Source organism: Accipiter gentilis, chromosome 27 (assembly GCF_929443795.1).
Source record: "Accipiter gentilis chromosome 27, bAccGen1.1, whole genome shotgun sequence".
Taxonomy (NCBI): Eukaryota; Metazoa; Chordata; class Aves; order Accipitriformes; family Accipitridae; genus Astur; species Astur gentilis.
Window position 1 is genome coordinate 22,231,945 of NC_064906.1, and position 24,930 is coordinate 22,256,874.

Genomic DNA, 24,930 nt, shown 5'->3' on the forward strand with positions numbered 1-24,930 from the left:
CACCTGGTTTCTAGATAAACACATCTTGCTTTCATGAGGGCCTTTAACCTTAAGGGAACATGTTTCAGGTCTCTTCAAAACGTAAGTGCAAGACACAAACAAAAGCTGCATCCAGATTTACAGTCCAAGTTAGACTCAGGTCTAAACTTGCTTTGCCTTGGATTATATATAGTAAGCAGTATTAAGCCATTACAACTTCAAACTGTTTTAAGAGCTTAAGAGACTCCTTAAAACCACATAACAGGCGTGTCTGTATCAATGGATCATTCACTGTGAGTTATTACAGCTCATTGAATGCCCACTTGCTGAAGAGTTTGCTTCCCACAATCAGTTTTTAACCTTATGGCACATAAAAAAAATGTATGTAGCAGACTGACAAGTCTATTTTCATTAGAAATATATAGGCATCTATTTACAGATATGTGCAAAATGGGAAGTGAAAACCAGAGAATAATTTTGAGATGCTAACAAAAAAACCCAAAAGGTAAGAGAGGAGAAGCTTCAGGACAGGACTCAGAACTAAGCTTAATCTTCTGTTAGATTAGGCATCTTTCTGTGAGGTAGCAGATAATTCTTGTCATCTCACTTGTCTGCATTAAAGGTTCCCAAGATCAATTAAATGTTACTTCTGAAATTAATGCATTTAGTTAATGAATAGCAATACTAATATTCTATCCTGTTTAAATTTATTGAAATAGAATTCCAGAAAGGAAAATAAGCAGCAAATTATGAGTATAAGCTTCGTACCAGCTTTGTACTTCAGAAAAACCTCCCAGATGCTACAGAGAGAACGTGGATCTACTCCACTGGCGGGCTCATCTAGAACAACTGTCTTTGAGTTTCCAATAAAGGAGTTAGCAATTGACAGCCTCCTTTTCATGCACCCAGAAAGGGCTCCAACAGGTTTGTACTAATGTTACATCATGTCCACTCAGAGCAGAACTACTGAAAAGTCACTGTAAACGGAAAGTGAAAAAAACACTACCTCTGACTGATTATACAATTTGGTCACAAAAACACATAGAAAAAAATTATCTCTTTACCAACAATGTATAAACACTCATCACCACCTGAAATGCAAATTCTGGATAAGTATTGTGCAGGATAAGAATTGAAAATTTTGAAATTAAGTCCAATAAAATAAATACCAGTTTCTCCCACGATTTCAGCAAACTTTAGATTATAGCTTCTTAAACCGTGGTAAAGATGTTTGGTTTCATAACTCAAACAGTGCTTCAGTTTTTGCAACTACATATAAGAACCTTAAAAATTGCCTTGAGTTTTTAGGAAACATGTAGTCATTTGAAGTAAATAAGGTAAAACTGCTGCTTCCTGCCTCCCCCCCCACCCCACCCCCACCCCCCTTTGTTTTTCTTTGGAAGACGTGTTTCTGTGAAGTAAACAGATTAGCGATCTCTAGGTAGAATAATACTACCTAATCCCACCTAATCTAATAACTGTGTTAAAGAGTGGGAGACACCTTACAGACATTTCCTATTCAGCCCTCGCCCTCTGATGATCTTCTGAGTAGCATGTGGAAACATGCTCAATAAAGGCAGCACTGAAAGACCATCAATTTATTTTTCATCACATTGAACATCCACTCATTGACCAAGCTTTCAGTTGCTATCAGCCTGGCAAAGCAAGACCTAAAAGGCTCAACAGTCCTAAACTAATCTCCTGAATCATTTGAGTGAATATGCAGTCTGCAAACCATGCCATTTACCCTGAGAAAATGTCTCATTTTTAAGAAAACAGGTTTCTATAATTGTATAGATATATGTCCAGGAAAATTATTCTTAATGTCTTTAGAAGACATCTTTTTTTTGCTTAATAAAAAGCAAATTTTGTTTCATTGTTTTGTTGCTTTCCTAATTTCTCTGAAGTATTTTAAAGCACTCATTGCCTTTAAAAAAAAAAATTAAATTTTTCTTAGTAGTAAGGCCTGCAGAGTCCCGAGTATTCTTATGTGCCATTAGTATGACAGACTGCTGCTGAAATTACAATTCAGCAGTCTACATACAATAAAATACAGGATATTATTTTGCATAAATTAACCAAACACTAGGTTTTGTTTGTCTTTGCTGTTCTAGAGAGTTGCTTCTGTTGTTTCTAGAGAGAATGCAGTGTCCCACTGTCGCGAATGAGTGGTTTGGGCTGCTTAAAGAATCATGATCAAGGGCATTAGCAAAAGTGACTTTGTAGGAGTTTATAAAAGCGCGACTTCACAAAGTTTGATGGCAAGGTACACTCTATTACTTAATACATGGATGAAGCGTACAAAGGAAAACCAAGTTAGAATCAACCTACAATGATTTATAAAGAGGCCAAACATGCAAAAGGGTAAGGGAGACCCTCCCATTGAGTCACAAAATTCAGAGAAGACCCCCTTGCTTTCTAAACTCCTGATGGAGCTTAGGTGCACCTGGATCCACTCCTGGTCCCAGGCTTGGTCAACAGTTTATGTTTTAAGGGATTACATGTGTGTAGCAGCAGTCTAAGGTTCATTCACAGTTTAAGGTGGATCACAAAATTTAGCAGCACTTAATCATTGACTAATTTAACAGTTACGAAGTGATTCAGTAGAATTTACTACAATCACAACAGTGACTTAATTATAGATTCAAAATGGCAGTATTTATTTATACCTGTCGTGGTTTAACCCCAGCCAGCAACTAAGAACCACACGGCTGCTCACTCACTTCCTCCCATCCAGCAGAATGGGGGAGAGAATCAGAGAAAAAAGGTAAAACTCATGGGTTGAGATAAGAACTGTTTAATAGAACAGAAAAGAAGAAACTAATAATGACAATAATAACAATAATAAAATGACAACAACAACAACAACAGGATTAGAATATACAAGTGATGCACAATGCAATTGCTCACCACCCACCGATCGACACCCAGTTAGTCCCTGAGCAGTGATTCCGCCCCCCCCCCCCCAGCCCCACTCCCCCCAGTATATATACTAGACATGATGTCACATGGTATGGAATACCCTGTTGGCCCATTTGGGTCAGCTACCCTGTTTCCCCTCCCAGCTCCTTGTGCCCCTCCAAGCTCTTGCTGGCATGAGAAGCTGAAAAACCCTTGACTTTAGACTAAACATAAATTAGCAACAACGGAACACATCAGTGTTACCAACATTCTTCTCATGCCTAACTCAAAACGTAGCACTATACACCAGCTACTAGGAAGAAAATTAACTCTGCCCCAGCTAAAACCAGGACAATACCATACTTACTGTCTGATACCTAGGTCAACTTACACATGCACGCACAGACACAAAAGGTACGTATATAAACAAAGGTATACCTGTTAAAAAACTCCCCTCAAGTTCAGTGAAATATTCACTTCAAATGTCTCAGCATTTCTCAACAAGCAAGGGTTGAGCCTCAGGGAGTGAAGGGTTTCAGCCCAGGTCCCATCCTCAGCTTTCGGCAACAGTCCTCCGAACTTCGCAAACTTGAGAGTTCGCAAGTTCTGGGAGGCATCCCGCTCAGAGGGAGATGCTGGTCACAGCCAGCTGTGGTCCAGGAGAGCTCAGAGGGCCTCACTTTAGGACTGCTGTTTATAGGTTCGCAAGATGATTGGCTTTAGTCATCAGCAAATTACTGACATTCCAGTAACACTGGTACCATTCCACTCGAGCTATGATCCAGGTAACGGATGTTCCAAGACTGTCAGGGGATGACTAGTTATTCCCACTCTTATTCCCCACCTCAGCCAGGCAACAGGAGTTCTTGGCACGATCAGTGCCGCTCCCCACCTTAGCCATGCAAGAATTCCTGGTACGGTCAAGGGATGCTTAACTGCCCCAGTCATCACACAAAGGCCAAGGCCTAAAGGGAACTCCTGAGACTGTAGCGTGGCCCAGGAGGAGAGGCAGAATGCACCACCACATCCATACCAGAGATTTTTCAGATCAAAATTTTAAACTAACAGGCTTTTATGATAGCAACTAAAAAGGAAAGCCACTTTGCCACAAATGCATCTGCGTATGCTTGATTGTATGCTTAAAGGAGAAGTCCCATCAACTTGGCATTTGTTTCCATTGAAGTGTGGAAGTACCCAGCCCTCCACACAGTCTAGCATGAATCAGAAGGTAAACAGAAACTATTTACGCTGCCACACTATTAGAAGAGCATACATTTTATTCCTAAAGTTCAGAAAATGCAGTTTGCTATTAGTGAACAAGATCTCACCTCGTACAGTTCACTAGTAGTTTAATATATATGATGCGAAAATGAAGATCTAGTCTTATATTAAAGAAGTAGCAGCCTAAAAACACTAGCCAAACATTCTCAACCTGACAAGTGGCAAATGCTCTGAGGTCATGTCAGAGCTCTGGCTTGTTTTTTCCTATTGGGTTGTTTGTTTTTAAACACTTTCACTTATTAAACACAAAGTGTGAATTTGACAAAGGAAAAAGATGATGGCCTGTTTAAAAAGATTCTAACAAGCACTGCCTTTACCTGCCTTTTCTGGTTTTCCAATCTTACCTCTACTGCAGGTGAGGGAATACAGGATAATAAATACATAGAGTCAGTGTTGACTTATCTGAAAACTCAGGGCAAACACACAGCACTTTACTTTTTATCTGCCTCTCCACCAAGGAGGGAGTTATAAGGCAGACAGCATGAGGCAGGAACCACTACAGCTGCTAGCTACAAGGCTAACCATCTCCAGTCAAAACATGATTATTTGATGGTTCTGTATACCAGGTTTTTAAGCATTGACCGTTTCACTACAAAAACATTCAATTAAAGGTTAGAAACTAGGAAATCTATTTTCAAGGCACGATTTCAAAACATGAAGTGTGATAAAAACTCATGGAAAACCTGCAGTTTCCATTCACTTCTACTTGCAATTTTGCTTTAGCAGTTTCTTGTTTGAGTGGCTTGCAAAAGACACTATCAATTTACTTGACAAATTTCAACAAATTAAAGGAAAACTTACCCACTGACTTGCTGATTCAAGTGTTCCTTTGTCCAGCCAGGCGCCTTCACGTAAGTCCTTTCCATTAATAATAATAGTACCAGAGCTTGGTGGATACAGACTAGTCAGCAGTGACCCAATACAAGAGGGAAAAAAAAAATAAAATTCAACAAGATCGTGTGTAATGACTGTATTACATAGCTCACACTTGGATTTCCTGAGGCATGTCCTAGCATCCTTAGAGCAACACCAATTCAGCTGAGCATGGTTATAGAAACAGCACTAATGTTTTGGGCCTTTTCTTAAACAAACAAACAAAAACCACAACAGCAAAATCTCAACAATCCTTTGTTTTCTTACTTCCACAACAAAATAAATTTCTTCCCAACCAAATATAATAGACCATTGTTATGTACAGAGTGTTGTATTGGTTTTGTTTGGCAAGGTTTTGGTAGCGGGGGGGGGGGGGGGGGGGGGGGGGGGGTTACAGGGGTGGCTTCTGTAAGAAGCTGCTGGAAGCTTCCCCTGTGTTCGAGAGAGAGCGAGCCCATACTAGCCGGCTCGAAGACGGACCCGCCGCTGGCCAAGGCCGAGCCAATCAGTGATAGTGGTAACGCCTCTGTGATAACATTTTTAAGAAGGAAAAAAGTTGGGACGGAGAGAAACAGCTGCCGGAGTGAGGAGTGAGAACATGTAAGAGAAACAAGCCTGTGGACACCAAGGTCAGTGAAGAAGGAGGGGGAGGAGATGCTCCAGGCGCCGGAGCGAAGATTCCCCTGCAGCCCGTGGTGAAGACCCTGGTGAGGCAGGCTGTCCCCCTGCAGTCCAGGGAGGTCCACGGTGGAGCAGATATCCACCTGTAGCCCGTGGAGGACCCCACGCCGGAGCAGGTGGGTTCCCAAAGGAGGCTGTGACCCCGTGGGAACCCTGCGCTGGAGCAGGCTCCTGGCAGGACCTGCGGATCTGTGGAGAGAGGAGCCCACGGAGCAGGTTTTCTGGCAGGACTTGTGACCCCGTGGGGGACCCGCGCTGGAGCAGTGTGCTCCTGAAGGACTGCACACCGTGGAATGGACCCATGCTGGAGCAGTTCGTGAAGAACTGCAGCCCGTGGGAATGGCCCACGTTGGAGGAGTTCGTGGAGGACTGTCTCCCGTGGGTGGGACCCCACGCTGGAGCAGGGGAAAAGTGTGATCAGCCCTCATCCCGAGGAGGTGAAGCGGCAGAAAATAACGTGTGATGACCATAAACCCCATCCCTGTCCCCCTGTGCCGCTGGGGGGGCTTGGTGGTGAAATCCGGGAGGGTAGTTGTGCCCGGGAAAAAGGGAGGGGTGGTGGGAAGGTGTTCTGAGATTTCGTTTTGTTTCTCATTACCTTGCTCTGGTTGATTTGTAATAAATTGAGTTAATTTTCCCAAATTGAGTCTGTTTTGCCCGTGACGGTAATAGTGAATGATCTCTCCTGTCCTTATCTCGACCCGCGAGCCTTTTGTTATATTTTCTCTCCCCTATCCAGCTGAGGATGGGGGAGTGATAGAACGGCTTTGGTGGGCACCTGGTGTTCAGCCAGGGTCAACCCGTCACAAGTGTGTATTCTAGCTGAGGAGTAATTACTAATTGGGTCCCATCCTGCATCACTGGCTTTATTAATGCTAATAATAGTTAACATAAAGGTAGAAATACATAGACTTCTTGAGACATTTTTAAATGTCATTTTAATTTTGTTATTTTTGTTCTGGTCAACTGCCAAGAAAGAAGTCTCTTGCAACCTCTAGGAGCAAAGCACAAAACCCCATAAAACTCCACATTTTCCATGTGATAGGAGTACACACGGGATGCCAGAAAAGAACACTTTCCTGAGATGTGTTCAACTCCACAACTAGACAAGCCCAGCTCCTATTTAAACTGCTCCTGAACTATTACATCATGATTTCAGTGGCACAGAAGACCCAGTTCTCTATTAATTACATTGGTTTTGTCGTAGATGTATAGCCTTCAATTTCCACGTGCTTTGGGGAGTTTATCAAATATTTATTTCGAAAAAAGACATAGAAAAGAGTTCACAAACATTTTGAAGTGAGAAAGCACAGCAGAGATTAGAGGGGAGAGTAATAGCATTAAATGGCAGACTTACATAACCGTTGTCTTGCCAGCTCCATTAGGTTCCAAGAGCGCTGTTACCTGACCTCTATGGAAAGTGAGGATGAGATCTTTAACAGCAGCGTTCTGGCCATCCACGTGCTTGTTGGTGAGAGACAGCGGCACAACAGCAGTTGTGGCTCCTTCGACGCAAGAGCTCCTTTCCAACTTCGAGGTGCTGGGTCTGTATGGGAAAGAGCAGCAGATCAAGAGGGCTGCTGAATCTAAATGTATGTGTGTGTATATATAGGGAATAAAAATTTACTTAAACCCTGTTGCCATTCATCAAAGCCTGGAAGAGGTGTTCAGAAGCTCCAAACTGACATAAGCTCCACTGAAATCAAAGATACTATGCCAGTTAATATTTGTTAAGAATTTGGCCTATTTGCACTTTTAAAAAGCAACCTAAAACAATTACGTGAAGTTGTGTGCATATCCACATACATGTCCATGGAGTCATAAGGTAGTAGTTATATTTTATTTCTAGTAGAAAAAAAACACTTATAATAATGTTGCTTTAATCACTGTTTTATGCCCATAAGTATAAGATAATTCTAACTGTGTTAACTACTACATATATGCCTGTCGCAAGTGAGATTTTGTTACACAGCTTTGCTTTAGCAGCAATTTAGGATTTATTATTATTTTTTGAGATAGATCACAAGATTGGGTTGTATGACTTTAACACTACTTAATTATGAGCCAATTTAACAGTGATTCAATGGAATTTGTTACAACCGAATTTGCGACTTAGTTTAAGATTCAAAAATGGCAAGGATCACCTGAAGCTTACAGCAGGGTTAGAGATTAAATCAAATCACACACATGCACAGACAGATAAAACAGTTCTGAGCCACACAGACAGGCAAAATAGTTCCAAACCAAATTGCAAATGCACGTGCACAGATACAACCCACATAGACACATACACACACACAGAGGTTAACCTATGATTAAAATTTCCCTCTCATGAGTTTCATTAATTACTCACTTTTATGTGCCAGCATTCATCAATGGATGGTCGGTAAATCTTGCAAAATCTGGCCTTTAAGTCCTCGTGAAATTGTCAATGGATGATCTTTCAATCCTTGCAAAATCTACCCTGAGAGGCGTCCCAGCTCAGAGGGAGATACTGGGTCACACAGCCCGCTGCGATCCCAGAGAGCTCAAAGGGTCTCTCCTTGGATCGCTATTTACAGGGTCTCCAGATGATTGCCTTTGGTCATTGTTTTACATTCTGGCCACAATTCATGCTAAGTCATTCTGACATACAATTCAGGCAGCAGATGGCCCAGGTGTGGCAAGGGAATGCCTGGCACCCATAAGTCTCTGCACTTGCAACCAAGATAAAGGCACCATGAGAGGTTCTCAATGCATGCATGGCTTATCCAGAAATATCAGTGTGGTCCTGATGTACCATTCAGGCAGCAGATGGCCCAGGTGTGGCTAAAGAGTGCCTGACACCCTTGTAATCAAGGTAACAGCACAGTGGGAGGTTTCCCCACAGCACACATGACTTATTCTGGAAATACCAGCCACCCATAAAATATAAAATGGAGTCAAAGAACATCATCCAGCACATCCATCCAGAGGTCATGTATCCTCCTTGTGCCATTGAGTGGTCCACATTATTCCACTGAATTCCTGGTAGTAATAGTAATAATAAAAATGATTTTTAAAAGGTTAAAGCTAAATCAGTACAGCATTAAAGATCACAAACACATCAACACCACACACTGCTGAGTATTTAAGCACTGGCACAAAAAAGCCCTAGTTAATAACAGTAATCCTAATGAACAGAAGTGAATTGCTATGCCTCTACAAGCCTCTCTTTAGAACAGCAGGTGACACTGCTGCCGGGACAACGCAGAGAAGCTGTTGTAGAAAGGGCTGTTCATGAAGTTTTAGCTGGCCCTTAATTTGGCAAAAAGAAAAAGAACTACGACTCTCTGATAAAATGGGTCACTGACCTCTTCAATTAATCAGGTTTTATGGTATTCTCCTGATATTATAAAGAAATGGGTTACACAAAGTTTAAAGTCATTTCTATAATGCTAACTCTGAAAACTTAATTGTGTGAATTGTAACTAAGAAGCAAGTATTTGTGTGCATTGACTGTATTTAGAGGTAAACTGGAACAACAAACTCACTGAATAATTGCTTTATGCAATTATTACATTGCAGAAGACATAAAAGGAAGAAAGGTGCAAACCACTTGTACTACAGAGAGCTGCCATATTGCTAAATGGAAAACAAAAGTAACCAAATTGTAGATTTACAAAAAGCATTGCATTTTTTTCTGAAAATGCTTGTTTGCAGTACAGCAGGTCATGATATGTTTCTACAATTCTTTTTCTATGATTGTCAAGAAAAGCAGTTTTTCCACAAAGCACGTTTTGCCCTTTCTTCAATAAATATGAGTCTTTTTGATGAAGCGTCTGGTGGGAAATTTAAGTAATATTTACTACGACCGTCTCTTCCACTCTTACCAACTTTTGTATCGTTATGATACTTTTTCAATTCCTAGTGGCTTGAAACATCCACTGTCATCAGTATCAATCTTGCCATAGTAATCAAAAAAGAAAGGGATTACAACTCCTTATGTATTTAAATACATAAATGCATAGCCTTTGTAGACATTTATCAAGGGCCCAGACACTCACCTCTTACTTTCCTAAAACTTCAGCATCAATAGGGGCAGCTCTTAGCCTGGGGATAGTAGGGATCACCATGTTAAAACATGTAGCAACCTGTTAGCACATTTAGTCAGGTTTCCGAAGTTTTTTTTTTCTTCCTAACACTTAAACATAATAGGGTGTTCTCATGCATTTTTGCACCTGCACAGTAGCTCAGTCTGGATTTCACCAGCTGTCTCCAAGCTTGCAGAGGCAAGCTGCTACTCATACTCAAGCTGAGTATGAACAGGGTCACACCAGAGAAACATACAAAATACTTTAAAAGGAAAGGTAATTCTTTTCTTACTTTGCAATGTCTAATAGTTAAATATTCATCTTAGCATTATGTTGAGTGAGTAACTTACACTGACCTTGTTTTGTACAATATTGTTCTCGTAAGCCTCCATGGTTGTACACTAGTGCGTGTGTGAACCCAGACACATCTACCAAGCTCAAGAGTAGTCCAGCCCCCAATGAATAGGAAGTCAGGTAAAAATGCCAGGAGGCCTGCATGGATGAACAGGTAGCTTCTGACCAAACTCAAACACAAAAAGGAAGCATACAGAGGGTTGAAGCAAAGATGGATAACCTGTGAGGAATACAGAAACATTGCTCGAGCATCCAGGGATAAGGTTGCAAAAGCTAAAGCCCAAATGGAATTGAATCTGGCCAGGGATGTCAAAGACAACATGAAGGGCTTCTGTAAGTACATAGGTGACAAAAGGAAGACTGGGGAAAATGTGGACCCATTGCTCAATGAGACAGAGGACCTGGTTGCCCAGGACGTGGAAAAGGTTGAGGTACTGAATGCCACCTTTGCCTCAGTCTTTACTAGCGAGTCTGGTCTTCAGAAATCCCAGGTCCCAGAAACCAAGGCAAAAGTCTGGAGCAAGGATGATGTCCCTTTGGTGGAAGAGGATCATGTCAGGGAATACTTATGCAAACTGCACATACCTAAGTCCATGGACCCTGATGGGATGCAACCAAAAGCACTGAGGGAGCTGGCAGATGTCATTGCAAGGCCACTTTCAATAATCTTTGATCAATCATGGCAACTGGGAGAAGTGCCCAAAGACTGGAGGAAAGGAAATATCACTCCTATCTTCAAGAAGGACTACCCAGGGAAGTATAGGCCAATCAGCCTCATCTCAGTCCCTGGGAAGGTGATGGAACAGCTAATCCTGGAAAGCATTTCCAGGCATATGAAGGACAAGAATATCATGAGGAGTAGTCAGCATAGCTTCACCAAGAGGAAGTCACGCTTGACCAACTTGATTAAACTTCTACAATGAAAGGACTGGCCTGGTAGATGAGGGAAGACTAGTGGATCTTGGCTACCTGGACTTCAGTAAGGCTTCTGACACTATCTCCCATAAGATCCTCCTGAAGAAGCTAATGAAGTATGGACTGGAGGAGTAGAGAGTGGATTGCAAACTGGCTGAATGGCCAGGCCCAGAGGGAGTGATCAGCGGCATGAAGTCTAGTTGCAAGCCAATAATTAGTGGTGTACCCCAGGGGCCAATACTGAATCTGATCCTGTTTAACCTCTTCATTAATGATCTGGATAATGGGGCAGAGCATATCCTCAGCAAGTTAGCTGATGACACAAAACTAGCAGGAGTGGCTAATATGTCAAAGGTTCATGCTGCCACCTAGAGAGGCCTGCAAAGGCTGGCGAACTGGGCTGACAAGTACCTCATGAAGTTTAACAAGTGCAAATTCCTGCACCTGTCAAGCAACAATCCCATGTACCAATATATGCTGGGGGACACCCAGCTGGGTAGCAGCTTTGCAGAAAAGGACCTAGGGGTCCTGGTGGACACCAAGTTGAGCATAAGTCAGCAATGTGACCTTGCCACAAAGCAAGCTGTAGATATCCTGGGCTGCCTGAGGCAAAACATTGCCAGCATGTTGAGGAAGGTGACCCTTCCCCTTTATTCAGCACTGGTGAGGCCATGCCTGGAGCACTGCATCCAGTTCTGGGCTCCCTGGTACAAAAGAGGCATGGAGGTACTGCAGAGAGTCCAGCGAAGTGCCACAGAGATGAGGAAAGGCTGAGAAACCTGAGATTGTTCAGCCTAGAGAAGACTTGAGGAGGATCTTATGAATGTATATAAATACCTGAAAGGAGGGTGCAAAGAAGACAGAGTGAGGCTCTTCTCAGTGGTGCCCAGTGACAGGACAAGAGGCAGTGGGCACAAACTGAAGCACAGGAGGTTCCCTCTGAACATCAGGAAACACTTTTTCACTGTGAGGGTCACTGAGCGCTGGCACAGGATGCCCAGAGAGGCTCTGGAGTCTCCAACCTTGGAGATACTCCAAAGCTGTCTGGACACGGACCCAGGCAACCAGCTCTAGGTGGCTCTTCTTGAGCAACAGGCCTGGACTAGATGACCTCCAGAGGTCCCTTCCAACCTCAACAATATTGTGATCCTACAAAACTCCCTATTGATATCCTCACCAGAAAGCAAACATTAATGCTGCCACTGACATCAAGGAAGGCTTCTGAGAAACTGCTCTAAATGCCTTGCCAAAGATTCCTCAACTGGACTAAGAGAAATAACACAATGAATGAATGAAATAACATTCAGTCAGATGCTCACCCTTCGGTTTGGGTTTGCATCTCTAGAAGAATTTGACTGGCTGAATACAGTCATTCTGTCATCTAACGGGACGTGGAGTTTTTTCTCCAACCTGTATTGCAATAGAGCAATGCTAAGCCCACTTTAATTTACTGCTAGAAAGCAGCACAAGCTTAACTTTGTCTTCAAGGGACGTTAGAAAGGTTTTTCTCCTGTTATGATCTATCCTGTTAACTCATTATTAGAGATTTTTTTTCAGAACAAAGTGAAAAATATTTCCAACTGTAGTTTTTAAAATAATAATTACAAAGCTTTTCTTCTAACTGGAGAGTTTATCTATTTCTTGGCCTTCAAAGAATGTAATAAAAATACTCCTTGCCCAAAGGCAGTTGTAGAAAGAAGACACAACACTGGAGGAGAAACAGGATGTCAACATCAAATAAAACAGATCATTAAACAACCTCCATGAAATAAAATAACTTGTGATACGAAAAGCAAGCACAAAATAAATAGGCCTTTGTTTCACATAGGCTAATTGTCATTATTTCCTTTTATGTTTTAACAATACTCCCCCACATATTACAGTAGTATTTACTCTGCCTTAAAGAACTCCACTGACCTAGTTATTAATATTGAAAAGCATTATTTAACCTTATAACAAGTTATAGACCATCATAAATCTACCGCATACTGAAAACATATAATATATAACACCATAAAAACAAAGGAATATACTTTCTCTGTAGTAAGAGCAGTGGGCCTACTCATTTTTATAAGACCAGAACTTAAAAGGAGACAAAGGCAGAAGGAATACTGGTGAGCTCATGAAGGCTAATGGGGAGATCCAAAACATTACTAAAATTAATAAGCATTACTCAGGGATAAAGTCCTGCAGTTAGAAAAATTGAAGTTCATTTTATCTCCTATTTTAAAATAATGCAATTAAATAAGGTTTCTGCAATATTTGACACAAAAGGAACACATCCTGCCAGCTGTCTGAAGAAAGTAGTATGATATACACTGCTACTTAGAAAAAAATTCAAAATCATTAGTGGCATGAATTACATTTTTGTACAGAGAAATTCATGCTAATTCCCATCAAATAAGTCCCTGCCTCTTACTGTGCTAAGGTTTCACCATATCACTTTATGGCCTTTCCCCTCTCAAAAAATTATTGCCTTTTTCACATGCTGCTGCCTCTGATTTTCAGCAAGTGCAGGATATCTGAAGAGTTATTTTGCAATAACTGATTTTAAAGTAAGTTATCTGATGCATACTTTTCCCTCTCTGTGGCCCAAAGGAGGGGGAAAAAAGCAACAGAAAAAACCCCAAAGAATTCCACCCTGCCTATTTATGCCCAAACTCTGCATTCTTACATCTGTGCTTATTTGTGTGCAAAGAACCAATACGTTTTATCTGACTGATTTACACTGAAAAAGTGTCCATTTTTTTTTAATAGTGTATGAATTATTCCACCAGCTTAGTCTGGTAGGCAAGTTATTTTGAAAGAGTGAAGCCATAATGTGTGAATTACGGTTTGCACTGTACGATGGTGGTAGTTATGTCCCAATCAGGGATATAGTATGTTAAGACAGTACAAAGACATAAAACAGCCTATGGCATACATAAAGCAGGAAAGGACATGGAAGAACTGATGCCAAAGAAACACATACCTCAAACTGTATAGCTAGATAAGCGCTAGACAAATTTCTGATCTAATCCCCAATTGTACTCAGAGAATCAATCACTAGTTTTCCTCCAAACAAATAATGATTTGCAGGAGTGGCATGTCATCAGGTGTGCTTGGAAAAGTACACTAAAATTACAAATATTTTGAGACCAAAACATAAAGACAACTCATGAGCATGAGGAAGACAACCTCCTTATATTTTCTGTAGGTTTACAAAACTTCCCTGAAAATTTGTTTTTGATTCCTTTCTACATTCAAAACATTTTCTCAGTTGGATACCTATTAATGTGACTTATTTCCAGTGAAACACAAAAGCAGACAGCAGCCTGGGAAAAAATCAGTAAATTATAGTCTAGAGTTTCAAAACTATGGAAATCCACAGTATCACTGGAGAAGAAAAATTAGAAAAGGAAAAGAAATGTTTACCATTATAGTCTGATTGGTGAAACTTAACTGGTTCTGCAAGACCAACAAAACTGCGTAGGATAAAAAACTGATTATACACGCATGGCCGGCACAAAGAGCTTCTATATTGGCACTGCTAAAAGATGTTCCCAAAAAAAAGCTTAACATAATAACTGTAATTCCAAAATCCAGGAGAAAAAGGAAGATGAGGAAGCCATTGCTATAAGCAAAGATACCACTTAGTTTTAAAAATGATGGCTGCCTATTGTGAGTACAATGACATTCTCCAGAAACCAAGCAAAGAAATGAATGGCTGGATGTACACCCATTGTCTTCATATACTGCAAGACAACATAGCAAAAAGTACTAAAGTTAAGAAAAAATTTTCTTCTCCTCTCACTTTTGTTTTTAAGCAAAACATCTTGCCACCAAGACACTACCAGCTCCGCAAAGGATGTCATCTTCCCCTTAAATTACTTGTCTGTTTTCCCTTTTCCTGTGCTACCCCTTCTGCTGTTCCCTCCTGTATCAAATATGGTTCTGAGCAGGGCTGCCTCCGAGCTCATCCCATATTAATACGGGGAATCCCAATCCTTGGGTACTACTCTCTTTTGCATAGGGTTGCAGGACCGGATGTCAGATGACTGGGTCCTCCAGTGAGGAGTTTGTCTTTTTATACTCTAAAAAGTACTGAGGATATCTATAGCACTGTATGAACAAATGTGTTTTCCTAGCCTGTTGCTAAACTAAAAGCAACATCCAGATGTGTCTGTAAACCTTTATGTGTTAACATGCAAATGATAATTTAGCCAGCTATATCACCCCTCTTTTTTTACAAAAACGCTTTTAGAAACAAGCTAATACTACTTTTGAAGCATTTTTCATAAAATGATCAAAATTATTTTATTAAGTTGATCTAATATATTAAAGCATTAAAAAAATACAGCCTATCTTAACACAAATTTTACAGAAATTAGGTAATTTTTCAAATAAAAAAAAGCTTACTCCAGCAGTATAAAGACCAGTATAATTCTTCAAAAAAGTATTTTTACCCATAAAGAAAAATGTATCATAAACCCCCCGTCCTTCCATACACTTAGCACCTCCTAAGACTAGCCATTGATATAAGCAAATAATTGTCTCATTTTTCCTGTGTCATCCTCTCTTATATTTCTGATAATTACACAGTACATGGCAAATTTTTTATTTGGTTTAGGAAGTTTTATAATTTTAAACCACATATAGCAAAACAAGAAAAATCCAAAATAAAACCCATTCTGATCACAAGGACTTTCTCCAAACAATTTCCAGCTTCAGCTTGTATGGATCTTTTGCTTGTTGCTTTCTATCTCAGGGTCAATATTTGTACACTAAGAGAACTGATGCTCAATGTTATGAATCTGAGTTGGCAGTTAGAACTAGAACCTACTGCCCAGAGGAAACAAGTGAAAACAAAGCCAGCTGGATTATGAGTACATAAAAGTACTTCAAATTTTACGTTTTCTACTTCAGTACACTTTAATAAAAAAAATTTATTTTCAGAGGCTAATCTGCCTCTTACCTCTTCAACATGAATTTCTATTTCGTAAACCAGCTCCCAAACCATGCCAGCAACCAAAACCATCCATGTTAACATCATCATAAGTAAGAAAAAAAACCCCTATATTGTTCAAGAACCTATGAATTAATAGAGTTGTTAGCCCCCAAAGGTAAAATATTTTTTAGCAGAATGTTAATAGGTTAATACTGGGACTATTCTCAAAGTATGCACAAAATAAGATCTGACACAAGCAATAAGACTTATTCTTGTTGTAGTTAGAATTGCTCATTTTTCATGTAACAAGCTAAACATATGTATTGGTAGTATAGCATAATAGGATTTGCCAACAACACAACTGATGTAATTGCTCTATAGAGCTCCATTCAAAGTCAAACAGAATTCAGATTTGTGTCTATGGCAAAGTAATGTATTTGGACACTATGGAATAACACGAACCAGTCAACTTTTACTCCACTTTAACAGATTTTTTTATTTTTATTTTTTTTACCACCAACTAAATTCTAATATTCAGGACGTTTTGATAGTTTACAAAGAACAATCCAATGCTTCTTTTGCTTCATTAACTTTACACTGTATTTCAACACATACCAGGGACCAATTTACAGTTTGCGTACAAGACAACTAAGACTGGGAAGTGGGTTTCCTAACATAATCTAAGTTAGTTGCACAGCATGTCAACACAGCCTCTGTCCAGCAGACTACTCCACGGTATAGCTGCAAAGAGGTTGTAAAGGTTCATTTGCCAGACAGAACTTGCATAATGTGTTGTGGTCACAGCTGTTAAACAAAATTTGCTATGCTGTAATATTCTGGTATTGGACATACTGATTCAATCCTGTGCTGAGAAATACACTCACCCACTCCAAAGACCTAGTAGTTTCTCAAGTCCTCTAGCATTAATCTAATGAGATTAATTATTGAATTCAGAAGCTGAAAGTTTACTTGTGTATCAGTGGTATGACAAGGGTAAGGCATGGCTTGCGCCTGAATGGCTGGCTCTAATGTATCTGTTCCAGTCTGTACTGAAATAATTGCCCTTTCAATCATGTCTTGAAGAGGAATAAAAATGTGGTTGTTTTTAAATTCATCAGATGGCAACTTCTGGGGATGGGATTTCCACACTGGGTTTTTAATCAAATCTGTTCTAATGCTATAGAGAATATTGGTTCTGATTGTATAAGAAATGTGTTGTGGAAGACTGCTGGAATCTTGCATCTTGTTCTTTGATGTATCGAAGATGATACCCGACACAAGAAGAAAAGGAGCTTCATACCCAAGCTTATGTGATTTATGCTATTTACATTGCTAACTCATGGCCAATTATCATATGATAGTAGGATACATTCACCTGTCAGGGCAGGACTCTCAAGTTTCTTGATGCCCCGACACAAGAATGGTAGGTTTCATAGAGACTTTTTTTTTACATTCATGAATATGAAATGTGTTTTAATACATACTTTGTAATTACATAAGCTTAACCTACCTTATCAATAAACATAGGCAACATCTACAAAATCTGATGTTTCCTATCAGTATACATTTTAAATAAGGTACTTACTAGCCAAAAAATTATTTCACTGCATCAGTTCATGAGCTTTCTCCTCCAGTTTCTCAAGAGTCAAAAGCCTGGAAACAGTCCAGTAACACACAGGAAGATATATTTACCACAAGCTGTGACAACATGTCAATCTGTTTGCTTGCTGAGCTCTTAAGCATCTTGTTCATCATAGTTTCTAAGATGAGGAAACAAATTAGACTTCCTTAGTTTTAAGGAACAGAAAGGTATGCTCTCACATGCTCAGTTGCACATCCTGTAGGAGTAAATACCCTTTGTATTTAAAAAAAGGAAGAAGTTTTAAAAACATAGGAATTTTAGTGTGAACTCGCGGAAGCATAGTTCATGTTTCAGTGGCTTTTACAAGTCCTCAGCTACATTTTCCTCCACTTTCAGAGCAACAAAAATCTAACAAATTATAGCAAAGTTCTAGAAAGAGACCATATCCTTGAAGCTGGTAGGACTTTTAGCATTTCCTTATCTTTCCATAATTAATCCCACAAATACAAGCGAGTTACTCTACTTCAAACATCACAATAGAGATCCATCTCTGTGATCTAGTAATATATTGGCCAGTTGTTCCCTCCTTGACGCTGCAAATATTTCAAGCACCTTGTTATATAGGGCATAAGCATTTTGACTTGAGCCCTACATTTAAAAAGCATCTGTAAAAAGCCCCTCCATTTTGACTTGGATCTTATCTGTGGATCCAGGATGAATGCATACCTCAGCCAAAGCCTGGTTTCAAAAAACACTGAACCTTTGGAGGAATTCAGATCTTCATCCATTGGTAGAGAATGTAGAGACAGTGCTGTATCCTTATGTTTGAGACAATAACCAGAAGGATAGCAGGATCCAGAAACAATCTTAAGTCATCTGGTTTTAATGGAAACATCTGAATTTCACAGGGAATAAACAATAAAACATCCAACACAAGTTCCCATCTTACATTTTTCAAGACTCACTTGAAGATATGGGCTTTAAAAAGGATAGGTGATGACCTCATTTGATAACAGTGGTGACAGACAAACCCTGGATCATAGATGGTATTCAGTGTCAGCACAGGAAATGTTACAATAGAAAGGCAGACAAATTGAAAAAGTGTATGGAGTAGTCTGGAGAAGAGACATGACTACCAGTGAGGAAAGATACAGATCACAAGGAGAAAGAGTTAAGGAAATAATAGTCTAGAACTCAGAAGACAGGCCAGCAGTAACAGGGTGAATTCATGGGCCGAGAGAAAACAGTGCCAAATATAGATACTATATGCCTTATTTACTGCTATCCTTGAGGAGGATAACAAAGGAATTACCTATGCTGCTACTTGTTTTGTGGCATTACAGAGAATGGAATATTCCTAACATTAAGCCCAAGTAGTAGGGTTAAGCTTTCATATATCTTTTTATACTTATATACATATAGTGTGTGTGTAATTATATATAGCCCTATATACACACACATATAAGTATAAAAATGTGCGTGTGTGTAATTATATATAGCCCTATATACACACACCCCAGAGATCTTTTCACCAGCTGATCTTTGCAAGACCTTAATTTGAAATCAATAATTAACTAAAAAAACTTCTCTTAGGAATTAAACTATTGAATAGTTTTGCATAAGAAATACCAACTAACTTGCTGCTTGCTTCGAGTACGGCATACTTAGATGTTTCTGGAAGCAAAATATTGTCTTTCACAATGTGCATGAGCTTCCGTGCTCCAGCATAGAAATAATACACGTAGATGAAGAGACACAATCCACAGGAAAGTTTTAGAATTAAGATCTATAGAATTGCCTGGCTTGTATTTTTCCCTTTTATAAATGTAGCAATTACGAATAAAAAACTCGGCAAATCTGTTTTCACTGTTACCTTCGTACCTCATTACATGTCAACTCAGCTCTCATCTTCCATTTAGCTTGTTTAACCTATCATTAAGCAACTGGGAGGAAATAGAACTGTTTTATGTAAATCTACTAGGTAGAAGTGCTATTTAAGTAAAAGAATGTTCCAAGAATAAATTGGAATAAACCAGTAAAGAATGAATATACGTCAGAAATTAGGACAAAGTTTCTAGTTATCAGGTGATTTTGGTGGTGGCACAGTTTTCAGTGATGATGTTAGAGCTATTTGTTTCCAGCTATCTATATGCACATAAACCTATTTCATTACAGTGAGGGCAGCAGAGTGGTAGCATGGAGGAAAGATGCCTGTTTTTTCTTTTTTTTTATCCTAGCTGTTACATCCCAGGTCACATGTAGACCTCCATAAGGGAGATTCCCTGGTAGTGAAAAAACACTTCACATCTGGGAGAAATCACAGAAGGACAAGAGAGACTCAGTGAGCAAGAATCTAAGAGGAGAGCCTGCAGCACAACTGCCTCCCAGTGCCTCTTGAGAGGTTCATGAGGACTGCACCCAGCAAGGAGCTCACGAGCTCTAGCAGGACAGGGTTTGTATAAAATGGGTTACACCCAGGAAATTATTGCAAATTGCTGGGTCAGAACACAAGCATAAAGGAATACAATTACCTTGCCCACACAAAGCTAGTTTAGAAAGTAAAGAAGGGTTTAAAAAGAAAACCACAAATTTTTCTGCCCTCAGTTAAATATTTAACTGACAGATTAACCCTGTGAAAGTTTTAGAAATTGATAACTTTGCAAGGTCTTATAGCATGATAATTTTGTAGAGAGGTTGGAAGAGTTCTACAATCCACTCTGTGTCCGCAACACTTTCTGGCAGGAGTAGCAGGGCGAATAACACGTCACTAAATCTGTTAACCATTTTTATAGCATTGTAGAGAAGTACAAAAGGATACAAACACAGGCACCTTGGATTTGAGCATATTTAAAAGTCAGCTTAATGCAAGTGTAAATGTAATAAACCAAGGGAATATTTGCTTTAGAAGAAAAAATACATAATCACACAGATTAGGTGATTTCAGAAAACTTGAGTTTTGGATAGAATTAAACAGATTATGAGTAGTAAAACCAGTAACACATATGGATACATTTAAGACTTTAATTGGATCAAAGCAAGATCATTACAGGACTAAAAAGCTGCTGCAGTATAAGAGTAATGAAATTTAAAAAAAAAAAAACAACAAAAAACATAACAGATGTTTCCAGTAACAACTTCACATGATTATAGACTAATAAAACCAACAAAAACACATATACAAAACCAGCATAAAAGTAAGAGGGCATAGTCATTTTTCAAAAAGTAAAATGACAAAGCAAATCTGTAATCAAAGTGTAAATGCAGAAGGAGTGCTCTGGCACTTGGGACAGATCAGCCTTGCAAAGGCATAAATGCTATTGTGATCTACAGCCCATATTGATTTGCCTTCTTAATATGATGTTCATTTTATCAACTGAATTCTGTTAAAATAAAGACATTCTTAGTTTCATAAGCCATTCTACTTAAATGATTTCCTGTATTCACCATCCAAGACTATTGGCAATTTATTACATGTTGTCAAATGGCCTTAGCTCTGTTAAAAAGCTATAGCTAGAGAAACACATGCACAGATTTCTGTGATGACATCTGCAACAGTGAAGATGGACCTGATAACTCCAGAGATCTTGTTATCTACTTAATGAAACATTGTTTGCCCATAAGCTATCACATAGTTCCCAGTGTTAGATCCAAACAAGCAAAATCCATCTATTACTCAACTAATATATGAGACATCTATGTTTCCAGCAGGCCTTGAGGGTTGAGACTTGCTCTTTCCTTCCTCCTGCCTTTCCAATTGTGTGATTCCATGGGTTTTTTTAGTTATATTGTGATCCAGCTTCACCATGAGGGGTGAGTTGTGCCTGATTCACACTATGCAACAGTTCAGTGGTTAAGAAAATCTTCCTGAGAGATAGCGGATTCAGGTTTGAGTCCCTCACCTAAGGAGGATACTGAGCCCAGATTCTTACTTTCTGGATTGAATTCTGGACACCATTTGCCCTTTTTCTTAGTGAAAGTGTGTGCAGCTAGTCCTAGCCTTCAAACACAGCCTTCAAGTCAAGGCCAGTTTCAACTAAATCTCACATCCTGCGTGCAAAAGAAAAGGCAAGAACTTCAGCTCACATCAACCATGACAGCACCAGCTCAGGGCAGTAGTACAATTTAAGACTGAAAACACACTTCTTCATTTACAAGCTCTCAGGAGCTTCAGTGGATTTTGTCCATCTTCTGCTTAGAGGCGGGTACCGAAACCCAATAAAAGTTGTACTTCAGGTACATTTTATCTTAGCGCTAGACTTAATTCTTTGACTGCAGAGCAGACTTAACCTGTATTGCTGTAAAGTCCATTTTTTTCCAGCAACGAGGGCCACACAGACCCTTCATGGGGGCATCTGACAGTTCATTACTGCTCTCCTCCAATAAACAACTGGAACAGATCTGTGTCTGTCTCAATTATCCTAACACTCACTGATAACAAACTACACAGATCTGACCTCTCTACTACTATCCTCTAGGAAGCAGCCAACTCCCTTTGTACATGATATCACATAGTTACTGCATTTTATCCCACTTTTCACTCTTTCTGTTCCTCAAAATCATGAACTTTTCTTAAATTACATTAGACTCTGCTTTGGTACAGGCAGCTCCATCTGGCAAGTCAGCAACCATTTTAATTATCATGTGCCTACCCTATTAGCAGTGGGACATATTGAATATTTTTCAATTAGGGAATTCTTATAAAATCTCTAAGTAACTTAAATTTCCAGCAAAATCCTTTCTCTTCTCCTTAAATCCCTGTATACACAAAATTACTCATAATAATCCCCATCTCCTCCATTATAAATTGTTCCCCTTGGGATATCTATCTGGTCCTGCAGGGCATACACTCTGCTCCTCGAGGTCTGGCTGCCAGCACTCAGTACCCATGCAGAATGGCTACAGCCAAGGATGGCTGTGACCCAGGGGGACACTGCTGGACAGCCCCATGCAGACACCTGAGCCAGGGCCACTCCTTCCCCATCAGAGGTACACAGAGCAGTGACTGGGCCTGCCCCAGGCTGCAGTTCCCATCACGTCATAGCCTCGCCATGGATCTGCTGACCTGAGCCCAGACGCCTACCTTCAGGGTGACATCCTGGCCTAGCCTCAGCATCGCCCCCATGGCCCCACCTGGCCATCCCAAGACTGGGTCTGACCCTGGTTACTGCCTGCTGACCCGAGCCCAGATTTGCTGCTCCCTGGTTATAACTATCTCAGGCTTTTCCAAGGCTCAGGGAGACCACATGCAACTAATTCTCAATAAAAGGAGGAAAAAAAAAAATACAGACAGCTTTTGATTAAACACACTGCATCCAATCTCAATTTCTATTTATTTCCATTTAAAGTATATAGATTTCCTTCAAAATTTAGTACAAAAATATACTATTACCTAATGGAACTGTAGATACCAGGATTAATTCTCCCTTCCCTCTTTTTATGTATAGCTTCTATGTTTGTAACTGTTCTATGAGAGTTTGCCACTTCTAGTTTGTTACCAGATTTTTCAAGTCTTTCAATATATTGAAATGCAAATTATCCAGTTACTCAGAAGAAAAACAATTAGAAATATTTGAGACTAACTCAAAAGGAGAATTTAACGTCTGGTATTTTAGTATCATTTAAGGAGGAAAACCATTCAATTTCAACTGAACATAGTTCTAAGGTCAAGTTAAAGTCTAATAAGGGTAATCAGTATGTACATACCATATGCATGCATTTTTTTAAAAGAGTTTTTCCCGTGTCAATACCCAAATTACTTTCTATAAAATGCTTTATGAAATTGATTTGCAGTGCTTCCTAAAATGAAAAGTGTTAGCTGTTACATCAGGTTTATCTTCTATAAAGAATTACAAAATATACATATGCATTCATGTTCAATGCCAATACCAAGATTTCCTGCATAACACTGGAGAAGTCACTTAGCCTCTCCACGTCTTCAGTCTTCCAGTCTTAACAGGTTAACTCCACACATTTCTAATAAACAGCAGGACATATACTCCCATTGCTGTACATCACTGTATTCCTTCACTGCAAATAATTTAACTGAGTCCATTCTAATGTCCTTGCAAGTCTGCTGGGACAGAAACCCATTTTCTTTTCCTGCAAGACTTTTGGGCCATTATACTACTAGCACTGACAGTAGTAAAATAAATGTCTTTAAAAACCTGGCATTTGGGAATTCCTTTTATATTATTTTAACTTCTTTACCTCATTTACCAAGTTCTAAGGGTGGGGGGTGGGGGAGGGGGTGGCATTATTAGCTCTACAAGAGCATCCTGGGACCTGCAAGTCTAATGCATGATTACTAGCATCATTCCTTAATTGAACTTAGAAGTAACAGTTCAATTGATATGTATGGGCCATGACAGGGTTCTGCTTATTTTCCCAAAGTGTAACAGCCATGCATGTTTTCACAAATCAAACATGGCAAAACTTAATTTTATTGGGGGGAAAAAAAAGGACACATATGTAGAATGGGAAAAATCCTAGTAACAACAATGCTCTATTTTTTTTAAGCCAGTATTTCCCACGCCAGGTGTTTTTTTTTTAATCAGTGGCACACACTGTTGAAAAACAAGTGATGAGCAAGCAAGTTCCAGAAAATATTTGAATTTTTACAATCCTAGATTTTAAATAAGTGTATAAAGCTTGTAGGTGTACCTGCTTGTTTTATTTCCCCTATTGCCTGGCAATACTGGACATGGTGAAGTAACACTGCTTTTAAGTGTTTTCACCTCAGAAGTTTCCCAGTATCACACTGTAGGCTTATAACCTGAAGCTAATCTGCCTCTTTTTCAGCTCTTTTTAAACCTGAAGCCAGATAGATGGGCAATTTTACATGTATAGAAAAATTCTGTCTAGATCACATAGCAAATAACTGGAAAATGGGAAGCCCATTGATAACCAACCTGCAGTCATGAGACCGTGAAGACATTTCCACTGGTTTTAAGAACCTCAGGCACCCTAAGCCATGCCTCAGAATAAGTCTTCAAGTTTTCCACAAAACCAAAAGTGAAATTAGCCTGGGAAAAAGAATTCACGGAGACAAAGCAAAAACTGTGTATAGCAAATCTTAAGAAACAGGAAAAACTGCCATGCTTCCGAACTTCTGCAATTCCCTTCCATTTCACATTGATAGTCAGCAGTAAGAATATCCATGTTTTCTTTTTTATACTTAAGATATGAAAAATATGTTGCATTATCTGAATACCAAGCAAATCAAAGTCTTCCTGCAGCATCTATGTTTCCTATCTGAATTACCATAAAGACCTCTTTATTTTACTCTTTCATACAGAGTATCATAGAGGTGCTTCAGAAAGACAGGAAAAAAAAGTTATAGTTAGGACATATTCAAAAGAAAGCCTTTGCAGACCTTGTGGGTCTTT

General features: G+C 39.6%; 1 protein-coding gene across 1 annotated transcript in view; it reads right to left on the minus strand.

Annotated features, from left to right (window-relative positions):
* ABCA13 (ATP binding cassette subfamily A member 13) overlaps positions 1–24,930 on the minus strand; it is a 165,614-nt gene that overhangs the window by 93,343 nt on the left and 47,341 nt on the right. Inside the window, 18 exon segments of the mRNA XM_049830140.1 lie at positions 748–930; positions 3,248–3,257; positions 4,959–5,010; positions 5,012–5,077; positions 7,073–7,236; positions 7,239–7,261; positions 8,590–8,723; positions 12,673–12,703; positions 12,706–12,741; positions 14,453–14,683; positions 14,686–14,770; positions 15,991–16,089; positions 16,933–17,234; positions 17,549–17,604; positions 17,606–17,723; positions 23,249–23,267; positions 23,270–23,341; positions 24,454–24,575. Coding sequence (XP_049686097.1) covers positions 748–930; positions 3,248–3,257; positions 4,959–5,010; positions 5,012–5,077; positions 7,073–7,236; positions 7,239–7,261; positions 8,590–8,723; positions 12,673–12,703; positions 12,706–12,741; positions 14,453–14,683; positions 14,686–14,770; positions 15,991–16,089; positions 16,933–17,234; positions 17,549–17,604; positions 17,606–17,723; positions 23,249–23,267; positions 23,270–23,341; positions 24,454–24,575 — 1,803 coding nt within the window.